This window comes from Mustela lutreola, chromosome 5, assembly GCF_030435805.1.
Source record: "Mustela lutreola isolate mMusLut2 chromosome 5, mMusLut2.pri, whole genome shotgun sequence".
In the NCBI taxonomy this organism is placed as follows: Eukaryota; Metazoa; Chordata; class Mammalia; order Carnivora; family Mustelidae; genus Mustela; species Mustela lutreola.
In genome coordinates, this window is record NC_081294.1 from 153861515 (window position 1) to 153883313 (window position 21799).

The 21799-nt window shown below is 38.7% G+C and overlaps 1 protein-coding gene across 1 annotated transcript; it reads right to left on the reverse strand.

Moving 5' to 3' along the window:
- Positions 1–264: 264 nt before the first annotated feature.
- Positions 265–5411, reverse strand: LOC131831216 (olfactory receptor 2T27-like). Its single transcript, XM_059173386.1, has 2 exons — positions 5393–5411; positions 265–1190 (listed from the first exon to the last, which is right to left on the reverse strand). The coding sequence occupies exons 1-2, from the start codon at positions 5409–5411 to the stop codon at positions 265–267; spliced, it is 945 nt and encodes a 314-aa protein (XP_059029369.1).
- Between the last annotated feature and the right edge of the window lie 16388 nt (positions 5412–21799).

Below are 21799 nucleotides of genomic sequence, written 5' to 3' on the forward strand. Positions count from 1 at the left end.
GAGGTTGGGGTACCAGGTGGTGGGTATTATAGAGGGCATGGATTGCACGGAGCACTGGGTGTGGTGAAAAAAATAATGAATACTGTTTTTCTGAAAATAAATAAATTGAAAAAATTTAAAAAAAGAACAATTATATCCCTTCAAACACATACTAATATGCCTGAGTCCTAATACTTTCTGGATTTTATAGATGTTACATTTCCAATATGTCAACCCATTGATGATGGCTACTTTTTGTGTTGAGTAGGAAACATGGCATTTTTCTCAATTGCCACATCTTTCCATGCACTTCCTCAGAGCCCCCACCACTTCTTTGCTCCTTAAGCTGTAGATGAGTGGATTGTGTATGGGGGTCATGATGGTGCCAAGCACAGCTGCATTTTGGTCTTGTTCAGGTGTGTGAGAAGAAGTGGGTGTCATATAAATAAAGAGACTCACCACTGTCAGGTGGGAGAAGCAGGTGGCCAGGGCTTTGTTACTGCCTTTCGGAGAATTCATCCTCAGATCACTAAGAAAGATAAGAGTGTAGGAGACCATACTAAGAAAAAATGGGATCAGGAGAAACACAATTGTTGATACAAATTTTACCATCTCATAGGCTGGTATGTCCACACAAGACATCCTCAGGATGGCAGGCATCTCACAAAAGTAATGATTAATTTCCCTGGAACCACAGATTGGGAAATTCATTGGGTAGATGGTGTGTACAAGGGCTGTAAGGGCTCCCCCACTCCAGGCTCCAGAAGCCATCTTCAGACAGACCTTGGGGTTCATGAGAATTTTGTATCTCAGGGTGTTACAGACAGCCACATAGTGATGATAGGCCATTAGGATCAGCAGGATGCACTCAGCAAGACCAAGGGTGAGGAAGTAAAGGAGCTGAGTGACACAAGCAAAACAGGAAATGCTCTTCTTCCCTGTGTAATAGTTGGTAACCATTTTGGGGACTGTGCTGGAGATATAAGCCAAGTCAATGAAGGAAAGCTGACTGAGCAGGAAGTACATGGGGGTGTGGAGGTGAGAGTCCAGCCAGATGAGGAGGATTAGTATGGACTTTCCCATAAAGGCAATAATGTAGATGAAAAGAAAGAAGAGGATGAGGAGGTAGGGATACCTGAAGCAGGGGAAGAGCCACAGGAGGATAAAGTCAGTTGAACTTTCATTCTTCTGCTCCGTTTCATTTAAATGCTCTGTTTAAACTGAAAATTTATAAAATAAAAGTAATATAATGGAGGATATGGTGTTTTGTTAAAATAATTTAATCTTTCAGTCAACATTCACTTCTCTGTAATCTTATAGCTAGGTCTTTAAAACAATACATTCTCATAAAAAAGTAGCTGAAAAAAATTCTATCAAAACACCTTTACTGGGCGCCTGGGTGGCTCAGTGGGTTGGGCCGCTGCCTTCGGCTCAGGTCATGATCTCAGAGTCCTGGGATCGAGTCCCATATCGGGCTCTCTGATCGGCGGAGAGCCTGCTTCCCTCTCTCTCTCTGCCTGCCTCTCTATCTACCTGTGATTTCTCTCTGTCGGGTAAATGAATAAAATCTTAAAAAAAAAAAAACCACCTTTACTTAGAAATTAGTAATGTCATAGTCTATAATTGGTCTGAACTGGTCAAATGAATGTTAAGCCCCTTTGACTTGTAATAAATAATGAATTGACCATAATCTTCCCCCATATGTAATTTTTTAAATGTACTGTTAACATTCTTGTGTCTTTAATATTGTTTTCCTGAATGTACTGTTCTACCCACATCCACGCCAAAGGATCTAAGCTTCCTTTGAGGTTATCTCACAGATTTTCTAAAGAAATTTTAATTGCCAGCTAAATGAGATAGTCTGTTTATTCTATTTTACTTAACTCTCACTTTTCTTAATTTAAACTTCAGTTTTTCATTTGAATAATGTCTTTATTCAATTAACAACCTAAAATGGAAAAAAAAAAAAAAACCAGCAGTCATATCCTTTTGTTAATCTTTCAGTATTTGTCCATTTCCCATAGAATAACAATTTCTTCAAAATACTTTTAGGGTATTGATTATAGTCCTGCAAATAAATTTGAATATCCCATCTTTGTAAAAGTTGTGATGACATAAACGACAAGTGAAGATATGTATCCTTATTTACTCAATGAGAAATGTCTCATAAATATTCAATTTCCAGATCAATGAATTGATTTCCTTTGTGAACCTTGACCTTCAATTTTTCTTCTTTGTGACCTTCAATGTTTGTTCTTTTTAAAAGCAGTATCAATGGAAAGTTTTGCTTTTATTACCAATAATATACTTTAAATATTTTGTTATACCAAATCACACATTCTTTTGCATTTCGTTATTCAAGATAATGAAAAAAAAAAACCACATTGTTTATGTCCATCTGTCAATGGAAAGAGAGCAGAGTTCTCAGTGGCACTCAAGGTAGAGTTAATATAAGCTTGTGAGAGAACTTTAGTCCTGGGGTAACTTGTTTTCTTAAGTTACCAAAGACTGTGCACTTCTGAGATCCTGGGCTGCATTTTTTGGGCACTGTGCTTTTTGATAGATTTCTAGCTTCTTGTCTTTTTTGACATAGATGCTTCCCCTACAGGTATTATTTCTTTGGGGAATGAAATAATGGGAGAAAATCTTTAAAAATAATGTTTCATGGCTCTCAATATCATTTATAAAATATGACATTATGTCTACCAGTATAATACATGGGGAGTTTTATTATCATAGTAGACTCAATGAATTGTAGACTAGAATAGGAAATAGACATAAACACTGTTCTAGGAATGAGAAAGCCTCATGCATTGTGCCTGGCATCTAATTGATGACTAGGTTTTTCTTTTATTTGTTTGTTTCTTTGTTTTGTTTTTGGGGAAAATAACAAATTTATTCCTAGAAATTCATAGGTGATTCAAGTTACTGACCAGTATGCCACACCACCAAATAAAAGGGTAAAAGCCATATGATTATATCAACACATGCTGAAAAAGCATTTAATAATAATTAGAAACTTTACTAAATAAAGTTAGCATAAAGTAAAAGAACTTACTAACATCAAAACCTTATATCACATATGGTCCTATGGGAAAAATACAAGATCACTTAATTTCCAGTACCATTTTAGGCAAGAATAACCAGTAGTGCCATAATTCACATTTTCTTAGGTGCTCTGGCAGACTCAGTATATAAAGAAGTCAGGTTAATTAACAATAGGTTAACAATAAGAGATTAGAGTAGCAAAAACAAAATTAATAGAATCACTAAGAAAATTGGGTAAGGCAATTGTATACAAGGAAAGATGTTCAAGAAGATGACTAGTTTTTTAAGTCTCTGTGCTTACATGGAAACTTCTTTTAAGTGTAAATTAATAATTTCCCACATTAACAAATTAGGCCTGTAGACATGATATATTATGCCATGATAATATTACATTCTCTTGGATTTAGGCATGTGAGTTCATTAGGAAAACCTTAGTTCTATCATATTTTTTGTGATTTGGAAATCAGAATATTTCTAGGATTTAGTTATTTCATATGCAGAAGAAGAGATTAACCTAGTTGAATTACACAAGCTGCTCTTGCCTTCAAAATTACAATTAGTTAGTATGTATTAATAAATTCATTGGACACACACTTTGTTACACTGAAAGATTGATTCAACAACAACAACAAAAGCAAAAACTATGCATTTAACCAGATACAGAGATTCTGACTAAATAAATGCTCAAACAGAATATTATAAAAATTCTTGCAAGATTTTTTTTTTTTTTAAATTTTTTATTTTTTATAAACATATATTTTTATCCCCAGGGGTACAGGTCTGTGAATCACCAGGTTTACACACTTCACAGCACTCACCAAATCACATACCCTCCCCAATGTCCATAATCCCACCCCCTTCTCCCAAACCCCCTCCCCCCGGCAACCCTCAGTTTGTTTTGTGAGATTAAGAGTCACTTATGGTTTGTCTCCCTCCCAATCCCATCTTGTTTCATTTATTCTTCTTCTACCCACTTAAGCCTCCATGTTGCATCACCACTTCCTCATATCAGGGAGATCATATGATAGTTGTCTTTCTCTGCTTGACTTATTTCGCTAAGCATGATACGCTCTAGTTCCATCCATGTTGTCGCAAATGGCAAGATTTCATTTCTTTTGATGGCTGCATAGTATTCCATTGTGTATATATACCACATCTTCTTGATCCATTCATCTGTTGATGGACATCTAGGTTCTTTCCATAGTTTGGCTATTGTGGACATTGCTTGCAAGATTTTTTTTATCAAAGTGCCAGTTCTGTCTTTAAGTGGACAATATGGATTACCAGGATTTACTCAAGAAATAAAGAAAAAGAAATTTTAATTTTGTGTGACCTAGCTCAAAATAGTGGTATTCTTTTATTTTCTTCTAGGGAAAGTCACATTTCCTGTCAATTTCTCAAAGGTTGTAACTTTCTCCATGACATAAAGTTTGAAACTAAGTGATTAACAGTCAAAGAAGCACTCAGATTTTTGTGTGAATATCAAAAGACAGATCCTGTTACAAGGGTACGGACAGATTGTTCCAATCTAAAACTCATCCTGTTCCTATAAATGCCCTTAAACTCTTTTTCTGAAATCAACATCCAAAGAAAGGAGCATTTTCTTTGTCATTTGGGATCCAAGTAGTGCTCCTCACAGGCTTGGCTGCAGTAATCCCAAGATACACTGCAGGAGGACACAATGGCTGTATAGTGGAAAAAATACTAATACTGATGATCATTATAAGAATAGTAGTTCACACTCATGCAGGACTTACTAAATTCCAAAGCAGTTTGAATGCATTAAACTATTGACTGCTGGGTTCCTGGGTGGATCAGTTGATTGAGTGTCTTCAGCTCCGGTCATGATCCTGGAGTCCCTGAATTGAGTTCTGCATGAGACTCCCTGCTCAGCAGGTGTCTGTTTCTCCCACTGACCTTCCCCCTCTCATGCTCACTCATTCTCATTCTCTCTCCCTCTTTCAAATAAATAAATAAAAATTTTGAAAAACAAACAAACTATTGACTGCTTGTATGGACCCTATGTTCAATCTTGAGAAACCGAGGCAGACAAAAATGGCACAATGTGTTTTTACTCTGTCTTTCTTTAGCAATGGCTAAAGAAAATGAGACTGAGGCCTTTCCTACAGATCCTCCCTCCATCAAAACATTGCATTTTTCATTCAGATACTCACTGTGAGAAGCAGATTTCATTTTCATGTGATCCAAGTTTCTTTGCTCTTGCTTTTCAAAGGGTTCTTTGGTATGGAGGCTGGGTAGATAACCAGAGTTTAACTACATGCATAGAAAGCAATTATTTTATTAATAGGTAAAAACATTCTCCTGTCCCTGCCTTCAGCCCCATAGTTACCACTGCCTCATGTACTTCCAGTAGCTGCTGTCATCGCCTTATGTTTTATGGCTCTTTTGTACTAACTTAATCAACACATGTCTTGAGAAGAATGATTTCTGAAATTTCAAATTCCCTGAGAAAGGATTAATTGCATTTCTGCTGTATATCCAGTTTATGTCTGAGATCATCATGTGAAGATACAGTATCTTCTTCCATATTTGATTAAGTCCTTCTATACCTTTCTGTAACACAAAATGGGGGAGATATGAATTGCCTCGTGGGGATTTGTCTCCAGGCTTCAATTAACTGTAAACTCAGAATAGGTTCAGGGCTCTAATAAGACTCATATGAAAGTTAATTACTGTCCGATATTCTATACTCTCTTTGCAAAACAATGCAGTTGGGTTTTGATTGTCTCTAAGGAAGTATGAACATCAAGAGATTCCATGCTGAAAATGTGATAGCAAACTATTTGGATGACTTTTAATCAGTGCAGAAGAAAAACAATTTTTTAAAAGAAAATTATATCAGAAGAAACATGATCTCTGAAACAAAATAATAGGTGAGGAAGACTGAGTATCATACATCTTATGTCTTCCATGATTCCAATTTTATCTCAATTAATGGGGATTTGAGGAGTTTATCTGATCACAGTGCACTTAAATACTGGAAAGTTAGGAAAGACAATAAATTGGGTAGCATAACTGTAATTGTTGCTTCAGTAAGAAAGTTAACAAGCAATCTATTCTAAAGAAAAAATTCAATAAGTCATCATTTGTGTGTCCTAGAAACAGTTACGATGGCTATCTTTTTATTCTTTTAAGATGCATTTTAATTACAGTTAGTTAATATAGAGTTATATTCCACTTAGTTAATATATAGTTATATATGTATATGCAGTTATATAGTTTCAGGTGTACAGTATAATAATTCAAAACTTCCATACATCAGCATGTGTTCATCACAAGTCAAGTATTAATTTTCATCATCTATTTAAACCATCTTATAGACCCCTCCCCTCTGGTAACCATCAGATTGTTCTCTATAATTAATGTCTGTTTTGGAGTGCTTGGGTGACTCAGTCAATTAAACATTTGACTCTTGATTTTGGCTCAGGTCATGATCTCAGGATCCCTAGATTGAGCTCCATGTTAGGCTCTGCACTGAGCATGGAGCCTGTTTGAGGTTCTCTATCTCCCTCTGCACCTTCCACCTCCCTCCCCAAAACTCTCACTCTCTCATAAAAAAAGTTAAGTCTGTTTCTTGCTTTGATTATCTCATATTTTTCCCTTGCTTATTTTATTTCACATATAAATGGAATCATGGTACTTTTTCTGGTACTCTATGGTACTTATGGTACTCTTTTTTTGACTTTTCTTTTAGCATAATACTCTAGCTCCCTTCATGTCATTGTAAATGGTAAGTTTTTTTTTTTTTTTAAATTGCTGGAGTTATATTTCATTGTGTGTGTGTGTATGTGTGTGTGTGTGTGTGTGTGTGTGTGTGTGTGTGTGTCTGGTGTTTGTATGCATATCCCTCATGATAAGTGATGATGAGCATCTTTTTTCATGTGCCTGTTGTCCATGTATATGTCTTCTTTGGACAAATGTCTATTTATGGCTTCTACCCATTTTTCAATTGGATTATTTGTTTTTTGGGTGTCAGGTTCTATATATTCTTGATATATATTTTGGATACTGGCCCTTTACTGGATATGTCATTTGCTTTGCAAACATCTTCTCTGATTCTGTAGGTTGCTTTTTAGTTTTGCTGATATTCCCTTAGCTATGTAGAAGATTTTTATTTTTATATAATGCCAGTAGTTTATTTTTGCTTTTGTTTCCATTGCAGCAGGAGACAAATCTAGGAAGAAGCTGTTATGGCTATCTTAGAGAAGTTAATGCTTATGTTATTCTCAAGGATTTTTATTGTTTCAGTTCTCACATTTAGGTCTTTAAATAATTTTGAATTTATTTTTATGTATGGTGTAAGTAAGTGGTCTACTTTTAATCTTCTGGATGTTGCTTTCCAGTTTTCCCACCACCATTTGTTCCAGAGACTGTCTTTTTTCAACTGGGTATTCTTTCTTGCTTTGTCAAAGATTAATTGACCATGGAATTGTGGGTTTATTTTTGGATTTTATTTTAAGCTGAAGCAAAATCTGAATTTATTTTATTTTATTTCATTTTTCATTATGTTACATTAGTCATCAAACTAGAACATCATTAGTTTTCGATGTAGTGTTCCATAATTCATTATTTGTGTATAACACACAGTGCTCATTACAATATGTGACCTCCTTAATACTTATTACCAGGCTACCCCATCCCCACAATCCCTCACCTCGGAAACCCTCATGTTGTTTCCCAGAGCCCATAGTCTCTCATTGATCATCTCCCTCTCTGATTTCTCTCCCTTCAGTTTTCCCTTCCTTCCCTTAATGTCCTCCATGCTATTCCTTATGTCCCATATATGATTTAAATCATATCATAATTGTCTTTCTCTGCTTGACTTATTTCATTTAGCATGATCTCCTCCAGTCCATCTGTGTCAATGCAAATGTTGGATATTCATCCTATCTGATGGCTAAGTAATATTGGATTGAATATATTGACCATATGTTCTTTATCCATTCATCTGTTGAAAGGCATCTTGACTTATTTCACAGTTTGGTTATTGTAGACATTGCTGCTATGAGCATTGGTGTGCATGTACCCTCTTCTTTTTTACTATGTCTGTATCTTTGGGGTAAATATCCAGTAGTCCCATTGCTGGGTTATAGGGTAGCTCTATTTTTAACTTTTTGAGGAACCTCCATACTGTTTTCCAAAGTGGCTGTACTACCTTGCATTTCCACCGATAGTGTAAGAGGGTTTCTCACATCCTTTCCAACATTTGTTGTTTCCTGCCTTGTTAATGTTTGCCATTCTAACTAGTGTAAGATGGTTATCTCTATGTGGTTTAGATTTGAATTTCCCTGATGGCTAATGATGATGAACATTTTTTCATGTGTCTGTAGCCATTCATATGTTTTCTTTGGCAAAGTGTCTGTTCATGTCTTCTCTCCATTTTTTGACTTACTTGTTTTTGGGTGTTGAGTTTGAGAAGCTCTTTAGATCTTGGAAACCAACCCTTTATCTGATATGCCATTTGCAAATATCTTCTTTGATTCTTTGGGTGGCTTCTTAGTTTTGTTGACTGTTTCTTTTGCTGTGCAAAAGTTTTTTTTATCTTGATGAAGTCCCAAAAGTTCATTTTAGAATTTGTTTCCTTTGCCTTTGGAGACATGTTTTGAAAGAAGGTGCTGTGACCAATCTTGAAGAGGCTACTGCCTATGTTCTTCTCTAGGATTTTGATGGATTCCTGTTTCACATTGAGGGATTTCATCCATTTTGAGTTTATCTTTGTGTATGGTGTAAGGAAATGGTTGAGTTTCATTCCTCTGTATATAGCTGTCCAATATTCCCAGCACCATTTATTGAAGAGACTGTCATTGAATATTTTTCCCTAATTTGCCAAAGATTATTTGACCATAGACATAAGGGTCTGTTTCTGGCCATGCTATTCTGTTCCATTGATCTATGTGTCTTTTTTTTTTTTTTTTTTGCCAAAAATATTCTATCTTGGTGATCATAGAATATAACATGAAACAAAATGTACCATGAATATAATGTGAAATCAGGCAATGTGATGCCCCCAGTTTGGTTTTTCTTTTTCAACATTTCTTTAGCAATTTAGGTGTTTTCTAGTTCCATACAAATTTTATGATTGGTTGTTCCAGCACTTTGAAAAATGCCATTGGTATTATAATAGGGATAATGTTGAAAGTGTAGATTGCTCTGGGCAGCATAGACATTTTAACAATGTTTATTCTTCCAATCCATGAGCCTGGAAAAATTTTCCATCCTTTTTTCTCTTCCCCAATTTCTTTCATAAGTGTTCTGTAGTTTCTGCAGTATGGATCCTGTAACTCTTTGGTTAGATTTACCTAGGTATCTTATGGATTTTTAGTGCTATTGTAAATGGAATTGATTCCCTAATTTCTCATTCTACAGTTTCATTGTAAGTATGGAAAAGCAAATAATTTCTGTGCACTGATCTTGTATCCTGTCACATTACTGAATTGTTGTATAAGTTCTAGAGATATTGGGGGAGGAGGCTTTTGGATTTTCCACATAAAGTATCATGTCATCTGTAAAGAGAGAGAGTTTGACTTCTTCTTTCCCAATTTGAATACCTTTTATTTCTTTTTGTTGTCTGATTGTTGTTGCTAGGACTTCTAGTAGTATGTTGAACAATAGTGGCCAGAGTGGGCATCCTTGTTGTGTTCCTGATCTTAAAGGAAAGGCTGTCAGCCTTTCCCCCATTGAGAATGGTATTTGCTGTGGGCTTTTCAAAGATGGATTTTATGAAATTGAAGGATTTTTGTCCCTATCCCTACACTCTGAACAGTTTTATTCAGGAAAGGATGCTGTATTTTGTCAAATACTTTTTCTGCATCGATTAAGAGGATTATATAATTCGTGTCTTATCTTATATTAGTGTGTTTTACCACATTGATTAATTTGTGAGTATCTAGTTAAACTTGCATCCCAGGAATAAATTCTATGTGGTGGTGATGGGTTACCCTTTTAATATTCTGTTGAATCTTATTGGTTAGGATCTTGTTGAGTATTTTAGCATCCATGTTCATTAGAGATATGGGTCTGAAATTCTCCTTTTTGATGGAGTCTTTTCCTGGTTTTGGGATCTGGGTAATACTGGCCTCATATAACTAGTTTGGAACGTCTCCTTCAATTTCTATTTTTTGAAACAGCTTTAGTAGAATAGGTGTTATTTCTTCTATAAATGTTTGGTAGAATTCCCCAGGGAATCTGTCAGGACCCGAGCTCTTGTTTTTTGGGAGGTTTTTGATCATTGCTTCAATCTTGTTACTAGATATCAGTTTATTCAGGTTGTCAATTTCTTCCTGATTCAGTTTTGGTGGTTTATAATTTTCCAGGAAGGTATCTATTTCTTTCATGATGCTTGATTTATTGGCATATAGCCGTTGATAAAAATTTCTAATGATTGTTTCTATTTCTTTGATGTTATTTGTGATCTCTCCCCTTTCACTTATAATTTTATTAATTTGGGTCCTTTCACTTTTCTTTTGAATAAGTCCAGCCAGATATTTAATGATCTTATTAATTCTTTCAAGGGACCAGCTTCTCATTTTGTTGATTTGCTGTACTGTTTTCTGGGTTCTAATTAATTTACATAGGCTCTAATTCTTATTATTTCTCTTCTCCTGCTTAGTTTCCAGTCCCTTTAGTTGTAAGGTTAGCTTGTGCATTCAGGATTTTTTCTAGTTTTTTGAGTGAGGCTTGGATGGCTATGTATTTCCTCCTTAGAACTTCCTTTGCAGTATCTCATAGGTTTTTGGATACATGTATTTTCATTCTCATTGGTTTTCATGAATTAATTTCTTTGATTTTCTGGTAGACCCAAACATTCTTGAGTAGGATGGCCTTTGGCTTCCAAGTATTTGAACTCCTTCCAAATGTCTTCTTGTGGTTGAGTTCCAGTTTCCAAGCACTATTGTCTGAGAATATGCAGGGAATAATCTCAATCTTTTGGTATCAGTTGTGACCTGATTTGTGACCCAGTTTGATCTATCCTGAAGAAAGTTCCATGTGCATTTAAGAAGAGTGAGTATTCTGTTATCTTAAGGTGGAATGTTCTGTATATATCTATGAAGTCCATCTGGCCCAATGTGTCATTCAAAGCTCTTGCTTCTTTGTTGACCTTATGCTTAGATTATCTGTCTATTCAGTATGGTACTGGCACAAAAACAGACACATAGATCAATAGAACAAAATAGAGAGCCCAGAAATAGACCCTCAACTCTATGGTTAACTAATCTTTCACAAAACAGGAAAACAGGCAGCAACCTCTTCAACCTCAGCCGCAGCAACTTCTTCCTAGGAACATCACCAAAGGCAAGGGAAGAAAGGGTAAAAATGAACTCCTGGGACTTCATCAATATCAAAAGCTTTTGCACAGCAAAGGAAACAGTTAACAAAACCAAAAAACAGCTGACAGAATGAGAGAATATATTTGCAAATGACATATCAGATAAAGGGCTAGTATCCAAAATCTATAGAGAGTTTAGCAAACTCAACACCCACAGAACAAATAATACAATCAAGAAATGGGCAGAGGACATGAACAGACATATCTGCAAGGAAGACATCCAGATGGCCAACAGACACATGAAAAAGTGTTCCACATCACTCGGCATCATGGAAATACAAATCAAAATCACAATGAGATACCACCTCACACAAGTCAGAATGGCTAAAATTAACAGGTGAGGAAATGACAGATGCTGGTGAGGATGCAGAGAAAAGGAACCCTCCTACACTGTTGGTGGGAATGCAAGCTGGTGAGACCACTCTGGAAAACAGCATGGAGTTTCCTCAAAAAGTTGAAAATAGACCTACCTTATGATCCAGCAATTGCACTACTGGCTATTTACCCTAAAGACACAAACGTAGTGATCCGAAGGGCACATGCATCTGAATGCTTATAGCAGGAATGTCCACAACAGCCAGACTATGGAAAGAACCTAGATGTCCATCCACAGATGAATGGATAAAGAAGAGTTGTATATATATACAATGGCATACTATGTAGCCATCAAAAGAAATAAAATCTTGCCATTTGCAACGACATGGGTGGAAATAGAGGGTATTATGCCTATTGAAATAAGTCTATCAGAGAAAGACAACTATCATATGATCTCCCTGATATGAGGAAGTGGAGATGCAATGTAGGGGTTTGAGGGGTAGGAAAAGAATAAATGAAACAAAATGGGATCGGGAGGGAGACAAACCATAAGAGACTCATAATGTCACAAAACAAACTGAAGGGGCCTGGGGTAAAGGGGGTAGAGAGAGGGTGGTGGGGTTATGGACATTGGGGAGGGTATGTGCTATGTTGAGTTCTGTGAAGTGTGTAAACCTGGCGATTCACAGACCTGTACCCCTGTGGCTAATAATATATTATACATTTATTAAAATTTTTTTTAAAAAAGCAAGCAAACAAACAAAAAAAGAGTATCCATCTACTGTTGAAGTATTGAGGTCTCTTACCATTAAAGTATTATTATCAATATGATTCTTGAAAGATGGGGGAGGAGTAGAGTACCATATTTTAACTGGTCCCCTGAATTGAGATGGATATATACAAGACCATTCTGAACACGCATGAAATCAGCCTGTGATGTAAAAAGATATATCTGGATCTCTACAAATGAATATCTCAGGCGGTTGGTCTCAAGGTATGAAGTGGTGAGCTGTAATTTTGTGGGCAGATATTGGAAGATAAACAGAATGGGGAGGAAACCTCTGGGATCCTGTACTACTGGAGTGCAAAAGCCTCACTCACTCAGGACAGGGCAAAGACTCACAGATAGGTAGCATTGAGGAAAAGACTTTAGGGCAGCACCCCCCAGACTGACACACACCTGGAGCCATGTGTATGCAAACTGGGGGCATCTGGTGGCTTTAGAAACACAAAAGGCAGAGACATGCCTGGGCCTGGAAGTGAAGGCTGGAGAACTGTCATGGGGTGAACAACCCAGGATGCTGTAGTTTTTGGCAGGACAGACAGAAGTGAGGACAGTGTGGCCTGGAGAATTCATGGAGGGGTAGACTGTGATCTCCCTGTTCTGAGACAGTGATTTGGATATGGTCAGTCCTGCTCTGACTCTTGGGGGGGAGGGGGCTGAAAGCAGCCAGAGAAATCCAACAGAGAGCAAAGCCCCCCCAAATCGGTTTTCACCAAGCCCATTTCCCCACAGGGATCAGAGTTGCCCAATCAGAGTTGCCAGGGTTACATTGGGCAGACCCCTCCACCAGAAGACAGGCTGGAAGAGCAAGAGGCTGACAACCTTAAGGTCCCTATAAAACTTGCTTAGATTATGGTCAATAATTTGGACTCTGTACATTCCTTCAACCACCTCTCAACAGAATGGTTAAGAGGAGGAACCCTCAACATAGGAAAAACTCAGAGACTGTGACCTCTGCCACAGAATTAATGGATATGGATATGAGCAAGATATCAGAAATAGACTTCAGGGTAACAGTTATGCAAACAATAGCTAGGATGGAGAAAACTATGTTGTCATTAATGACAACATAGATTCTCTAAGGGCATAAATGAGACCTGATCTGGCAGAACTTAAACCTGCTTCAATGAGATCCAATCTAATCTAGATACTTTAACAGCTAGGGTAAATGAGGCAGAAGAACAAATTAGTGATCTAGAAGACAAATTAATAGAAAAGAAGGAACAAGAGGAGTCCTGGAAAAAACAGCTTAAAATCCATGAAAACAAAATAGAGAAGTAAATGATACCATGAAATGTTCCAAAGTCAGAATTATTGGAATCCCTAAGGTGCTGGAGAGAGAGTACTAGAAGATATATCTGAGCAAATTGTACCCAAGAATTTCCCTAATCTGGGGAATGAAACAAACAGTTGTGTCCTAGAGGCAGAGAGGACCTTTCCCAATATCAAGAGAACAGATCAATTCCCCAACATGTAATAGTAAAACCGACATATTGTAGAAACAAGGAAGCCATCTAAGGGGAGTTGGGGGAAGGGATTCTTTATGTACAGAGGGAAGAGCATCAGAAAAATTTCAGACTTGTCCACTGAGAACTGGAAAGCCAGAAATGGCTGGCAAGACATATTGAGAGTACTAAATGAGAGGAACATGCAGCCAAGAATTCTTTTTTAAAAAAATTTATTTATTATTTTCACTATAACAGTATTCATTATTTTTGCACCACACCCAGTGCTCCATGCAATCTGTGCCCTCTATAATACCCACCACCTGGTACCCCAACCTCCCACCCCCCAGCCACTTCAAATACCTCAGATTGTTTTTCAGAGTCCATAGTCTCTCTTGGTTCACCTCCCCTTCCAATTTACCCCAACTCCTTTCTCCTCTCTAGCTCCCCATGTCCTCCATGCTATTTGTTATGCTCCACAAATAAGTGAAACCATATGATAACTGATTCTCTCTGCTTGACTTATTTCACTCAGCATAATCTCTTCCAGTCCAATCCATGTTGCTACAAAAGTTGGGTACCCATGCTTTCTGATGAAGGCATAATACTCCATAGTGTATATGGACCACATCTTCCTTATCCATTCATCCATTGAAGGGCATCTTGGTTCTTTCCACAGTTTGGCGACCGTGGCCATTGCTGCTATAAACACTGGGGTACAGATGGCCCTTCTTTTCACTATATCTGTATCTTTTGGGTAAAAGGAGTGCAAGGGCAGGGTCATAGGGAAGCTCTATTTTTAATTTCTTGAGGAATCTCCACACGGTTCTCCAAAGAGGCTGCACCAATTTGCATTCCCACCAACAGTGGAAGAGGGTTCCCCTTTCTCCACATCCTCTCCAACACATGTTGTTTCCTGTCTTGCTAATTTTGGCCATTCTAACTGGTGTAAGGTGATATCTCAATGTGGTTTTAATTTGAATCTCCCTGATGGCTAGTGATGATGAACATTTTTTTCATGTGTCTGATAGCCATTTGTATGTCTTTATTGGAGAAGTGTCTGTCCATGTCTTCTGCTCATTTTTTGATATGATTGTCTGTTTTGTGTGTGTTGAGTTTGAGGAGTTCATTATAGATCCTGGATATCAACCTTTGTCTGTACTGTCATTTGCAAATATCTTCTCCCATTCCGTGGGTTACCTCTTTGTTTTCTTGACTGTTTCCTTTGCTGTGCGGAAGCTTTTGATTTTGATGAAGTCCCAAAAGTTCATCTTCGCTTTTGTTTCCTTTGCCTTTGGAGACATATCTTGAAAGAAGTTACTGTGGCTGATATCGAAGACATTACCGCCTATGTTCTCCTCTAGGATTCTGATGGATTCCTGTCTCACATTGAGGTCTTTTATCCATTTTGAGTTTATCTTTGTGTATGGTGTAAGAGAATGGTTGAGTTTCATTATTCTAAATATAGCTGTCCAGTTTTCCCAGCACCATTTATTGAAGAGATTGTCTTTTATCCACTGTATATTTTTTCCTGTTTTGTCGAAGATTATTTGACCATAGAGTTGAGGGTCCATATCTGGGCTCTCTACTCTGTTCCACAGGTGTATGTGTCTGTTTTTATGCCAGTACCATGCTGTCTTGGTGATCACAGCTTTGTAATAAAGCTTGAAATCAGGTAACGTGATGCCCCCAGTTTTATTTTTGTTTTTCAACATTTCTTTAGCGATTCGGGGTCTTTTCTGGTTCCATACAAATTTTTGGATTATGTGCTCCAGCTCTTTGAAGAATACCGGTGGAATTTTGATCGGAATGGCATTAAAAGTATAGATTGCTCTAGGAAGTATAGAAATTTTAACAATGTTTATTCTTCCAATCCAAGAGCATGGAATGTTTACCTAACTTTTTCTGTCTTCTGCAATTTCTTTCATGAGTGTTCTGTAGTTCCTTGAGTACAGATCCTTTACCTCTTTGGTTAGGTTTATTCACAGGTATCTTATGGTTCTTGGTGCTATAGTAAATGGAATCGATTCTCTAATTTCCCTTTCTGTATTTTCATTGTTAGTGTATAAGAAAGCCACTGATTTCTGCACATTGACTTTGTATCCTGCCACGTTGCTGCATTGCTGTATGAGTTCTAGTAGTTTGGGGGTGGAGTCTTTTGGGTTTTCCATATAAAGAATCATGTCATCTGCGAAGAAAGAGAGTTTGACTTCTTCCTTGCCTATTTTTATACCTTTTATTACTCTTTGTTGTCTGATTGCTGTTGCTAGGTCTTCTAATACTATGTTGAACAAGAGTGGTGAGAGTGGGCATCGTTTTCTGGTTTATCCAAGCATTTTTAAGCAGGGTGGTCTTTAGCTTCCAGGTGTTTGAGTTCCTTCGGAAATTTTCCTTGTGATTGAGCTCCAGTTTCAAAGCATTTTGATCTGAGAATGTGCAGGGAATAATCTCAGTCTTTTGGTATCGCTTGAGTCCTGATTTGTGACCCAGTATGTGGTCTATTCTGGAGAAAGTTCCATGTGCACTTGAGAAGAATGAGTATTCTGTCGTTTTAGGGTGGAATGTTCTGTATATATCTATGAGGTCCATCTGGTCCAATGTGTCATTCAATGCTCTTGTTTCTTTATTGATTTTCTGCTTGGATGATCTGTCTATTTCTGAATGAGGCATGTTAAGATCTCCAACGATTAGTGTATTCATATCAATATGACTCTTTATCTTGATTAACTATTTTCTTATGTAATTGGCTGCTCCCATATTGGGGGCATAGATATTTACAATTGTTAAATCATCTTGTTGGACAGTCCCTTTAAGTCCCTTCTGGATCTCTGACTGAAGTCTTTAGTTTAAAATCTAATTTATGTGATATGAGGTTCACTACCCCAGCCTTTCTTTGAGGCCCCTTGGCATGAAAGATGCTTCTCGATCCCTTCCCTTTCAGTCTGGGTGTATCTTTAGGTTCAAAATGGGCCTTTTGTAGACAACATATGGATGGGTCCTGTCGTTTTATTCAGTCTGCAACCCTCTGCCATTTTATGGGTGCATTTAGGCCATTCACATTGAGGGTGATTATTGATAGATACGTTTTTATTGACATCTTGTTATCTTTGAAGTCTTTCTTTCTGTAGATTTTCTCTATATTTCTGTTCAATGCTATTCCTAGGCTTTTCCCTCCTTTAAAGAAGCCCCCTTAATATTTCCTACAGTATCAGCTTGGTGGTTGCATAGTCTTTTAAGCATTGCCAGTCCTGGAAACTCTTTATCTTTCCATCCATTTTGAATGTCAGTCTTTCTGGATAAAGTATTCTTGGCTGCATGGTCTTCTCATTTAGTCCCCTGAATATATCTTGCCAGCCCTTTCTGGCTTTCCAGGTCTCTGTGGACAGGTCTGATGTTATTCTGATGGTCTTTCCTCTGTACGTAAGGATCTTCTTTGTCCTAGCTGCTTTCAAGAGGTTCTGCCTACAATTATAATTCTTCATTCTTACTATTAGGTGTCTCAAGGACTTTCAAGAATCTCTAATCTTGGGGTGAAACCTTTCGGCCTCTAGTACATGAACGCTGGTTCCATTCATGAGATTCGGAAAATTTTCATGAAGAATTTGTTCCACTATATCTTCTAGACTTCTTTCTTTCTCTTTCCCTTCAGGGATTCCAATAATTCTGATGTTGGAACGTTTTATGGCATCATTTATTTCCCTGATTCTGTTTTTGTGGCTTCTAAGCTGTTTGTTCCAGGCTTCCTCCTGTTCCTTTCTCTCTATCTGTTTGTCCTCCATATCACTAATTCTATCTTCTTTCTCAGTTACTGTTGCGTTGAGAGAATTTAGATTAGATTGGATCTCATTGAGAGCATTGTGAAGCTCATTCCTGGTAGCTTTCAGCTCTTCCCTAATATTGAAAACATGATCTCTGGTTGTTTTCAGTTTGGCCCCAATCAATTCCGTTTGGTCACCCATGGCTATCTTCAACCTAGCTATTGCTTGGATAATTGTTAGCCTGAATTCTCTTTCCAACATATTGTCTATGTTGATAGCCGTTAGCTCTGTTGCAGAAGGTCCATCCTCTGTAATTTTCTTCTGTTGGGTATTCCTCCTCCTAGTCATTTTGGTGAGAGATGGCTGAACGGGTCTAGCTGTATGTATCGACTGTGGTGCAGTCAAGGTGCACCCAGGAATGCTTCTGAGCAATCAGGGTTCCTCACCCAAATGAGAGGAAAAAGAAAAGGAAAAGAAAAAAAGACAGAGGGAGAGAGACAGGAAAGAAAAGTGAGATGAAAGAGAAGGTTCAGCCCCCATGGGCCCCAAGATAAGATTTATGAAGTATACAAACAGACACAGACAAACAAAAAGACTGATAAATGTATATGACAAGAGAAAAAAAATATATCTATGCAAATAAAGGAAGAACCTCATCAAAAAGAACCCTGAGGGTAAGATTTATATACTATCAGGACAAACACAAAAACACAGAAATACTGGTGGAAGAAAAAGATGGGAAAGTGGTTGTAAACTCTCCGTGTGGGTGAGAAAGGTTGTTTTGATTCTTTCTGGATGTATTTTGATATCTTTGTTAAAGGACTCAACTTTCCTAAAATAAGGGGGGGATTAAGAATTGGTTTACCTATAGGGGTGGCATTGATTGGGGAAAGGGGATTACTTTGAAGTTTAACTCTATATGAATATTAGAAAATAAAAATAATAAAAAGAATAAACTAAACTAAACTAAACTAAAAAAAAAAGACATTTAAAAAATAGAAATGCAAAAGGAAAACACAGGTGTATGTATCAAAAAGTTCAGGTTAGAAGGTTATTATGGAATTTGATGTACTGGACATCTCACTGTGACAGTAAATAGGTTAAAAAATTATCTATAGAATAATAAAAAATTAACTATATAAAAAAAATGAGCCAGAATAGTGGGATCGAATTAATAATAAAAATTGTCCTATGAAGTAGTGGTGGTTGTTCTCTTGTCATCTTTCTTCTTTTTTTTTTTTTTTTTTCCTGTTTGGTTTTCTGGGGGAGGGGCCTGCCCCGTGGGTTTTCAGTCCCTGAAGTTCTCTCAGCTAAGTCCTCCTGCCCCCCTCAAGGGGGTGGGCTCTGAGGAAACTGTTTTTTTTTTTTTTAGCTTTTGTTCTCTGGAGGTTTTTCTATTTGTTCCCTTTTGTTTTTCTCTCTCGCCTTGACCGCTTTTGATGGTTTTTTAGGTTTAGAGGAAAGCAAACTGCACCCTGACCTCCCTCTCAGAGATAAGCCTCAGTCTAGCTGCAGAGCCCAAATAAATCCCCCCTTGGCCACTGGCAGAGCAGGTTCCCAGTAGCGGTCCCTGGGGACTCAGGGTTTTTTGCTTGTACCCAAAACCACAGCAGTGGTGGCTGTCTGGGCAGCTCCAGCCTGCCAGAGAAGTTCCAAGCAGTGATTGCACACTGAGATTTTCCCACTGGCCAGAGCTGGGAGTGCCTTTTCTTTCCGGTTTGAGAGCACCTGGCTGGCGTTTGTGTGCACCTCTCTCAGGGGAGGGCGCGGGGCACAACTCGGACTCTGATGGCATGGCAGGGCACTCGCATTGGGACTGCAAAAAGGCTGTGCTTCTGTTGGCTGGCGAGGCTCCCAGCCCCTCACAGGAGCCGGGCACCACGCACTTTCAGGGGCACTGGTGGTTCAGGGACTGAGACCTGGTTACTCTGCTGCACTCTCTCTGGCTCTGCGCCAGGGTGGCTGTCCTGGGTCTGGGGACTTAAGCCCTGACCCTAACATCCTTCCCGCAATTTCCCCCAGTGATCCTTTGCTCTTTTTGAGTGCTTTCTACCAGACTCCCGAGTTAATGCTGGTCCCCAGGCACAGGGCACTCTCGTATTGGGATATTACTTAACAATGGGTCATCTCTGGTGGCTCCCCCCGCCTTTTGTTTTACTTCCTATGTCAGTCCCACTCTGCTTTACCTGCCCACTAGCATCTTCTGCTCCAGTAGAGATCCAGACATGTATAATTCTGATCTCTGATCTCAGGCTGATTTCGTGGGTGATTGGAGTTCTTTGGAAGGTAATCAGCTCACTTAAGGGTACAGGTTGAAAGGGCTCATTCTCCTACTTCCGGCCATCTTGTCTCCAGCCAAGAATTCTTATTTGGCAAGGCTGTCATTCAGAATGGATGCAGAGACAAGGACCTTTCAGGACTGGCAGAAACTAAAAGAATATGTGATCACTACTGCAGTTCTGCAGGAAATATTAATGGGTGTTCTAGAAAAGGAGAAAGACCCAAAGAGTGATATAGAACAGAAATTTATAGAGACAATCTATAGAAACGAGGACTTTACAGGCAACATGATGACAATAAAATCATATCTTTCAGTAATCACTCTCAACATAGAATGGCCTAAATGCTTCCATGACATGGCACAGGGTTGTAGATTGGATAAAAAGACATGACCCATCCATATGCTTAGACAGCATATGAACTCATTTTGAATCCAAAGATACATCCAGACTGAAAGTGAAAGGATGGAGCACCATCTTTCAAGCCAATGGACCTCGAAAGAAGGCTGGGGTAGTAATTCTCCTAACAAACTAGATTTTAAGCTTAAGAATGTAGAATATTAGAGATTATTAGAGATTCAGAAGGACACTGTGTCATTCGCAAAGGTTTCTCCAACAAGAAGATCTAACAATTGTAAATATTGGGAGCAGACAACTACTTAAGCAAACTGTTAACCAAAATAAAAAGACATATTGATAATAATACATTAAGTGGAGGAGATGGGCACCTGGGTGGCTCTGGGTTAAAGCCTCTGCTTTCAGCTCAGGTCATGATCCCAGGGTCCTGGGATCAAGCCCTGGGTTGGGCTTTCTGCTCAGCAGGGAGCCTGCTTTCCTTCCTCTCTCTCTGCCTGCCTCTCTGCCTACCTCTGATCTCTGTCTGTCAAATAAATTAAAAAAAGACAAAAAGAAAAAAAAAATAAAAGAGGAGGAGATTACCAGGGGAGGAAGCGAGATGGCAGAGAATTAGGAGGCACTGTTTCAACTGGTCCACTAAAGTGAGCTAATTCTCTACCAAAGATCTCTGATCACCCATGAAATCAGCCTGAGATTACAATTATACAGATCCGGATCTCTATGGAGGCAGAAGATGACAGTGGACAGGTAAAGCAGAGTAGGAACATCAGACTATTATTGGAAGATAAACAAAAGGGGGAGGGAGCCACCAGAAGTGATCCATTGGAAAATAGTACCCCAATATGAGAGTGCCCTGTGACGGGGGACCAGCATTAACCTGGAGTCTGGTTGAAACTCCTCAAAATGAGCAAAATATCTTAAGGGGAAATTGGTAGAAGAGGGTGGTTAGGTGCAGGAGCTTAAGCCCATGGGCCCAGGATGGCCACCACTGACGCTGAGCCAGAGAGAATGTGGCAAAGTAGTCAGGCATTGGTCCTTGAGTCGCCAGCATGTGTGAGAGAGTCTGGTGTGGACGCCAGCTGGCGCTTTCTAGAAACACAGCTTTTTTCACTCTGCACGTGTGCGGCACTACCGTGGTCAGAGTCTCGCTCCACATGCTCCCCTGAGAGAGATCCATGTGGGCGCTAGCTGGTGCTCTCTAGGGCCTGAAGGGTCTGAACACTCCCAATCCCTGGCCAGTGTGAAAATCCCAGTGTGCGATCTCTGGTTGGGACCTCTCTGTCGGTCTGGATCTTCCCAGACAGCTGTGGTGGAGGCAGCCACTGGAAGCCAGCTCTCTGGACTAGTACCTTTCATGGTTTTTGGTACAAGCAGGAGCTCCTGGGACCCCTGGGACCATGACTGGGGTTGTGCTCTATGGAGGGGGAGTTTATGTGCTCTGGAGAACAGACTGAGGTTTCTCTCTGAGACGGAGAAGTCTGGGTGAA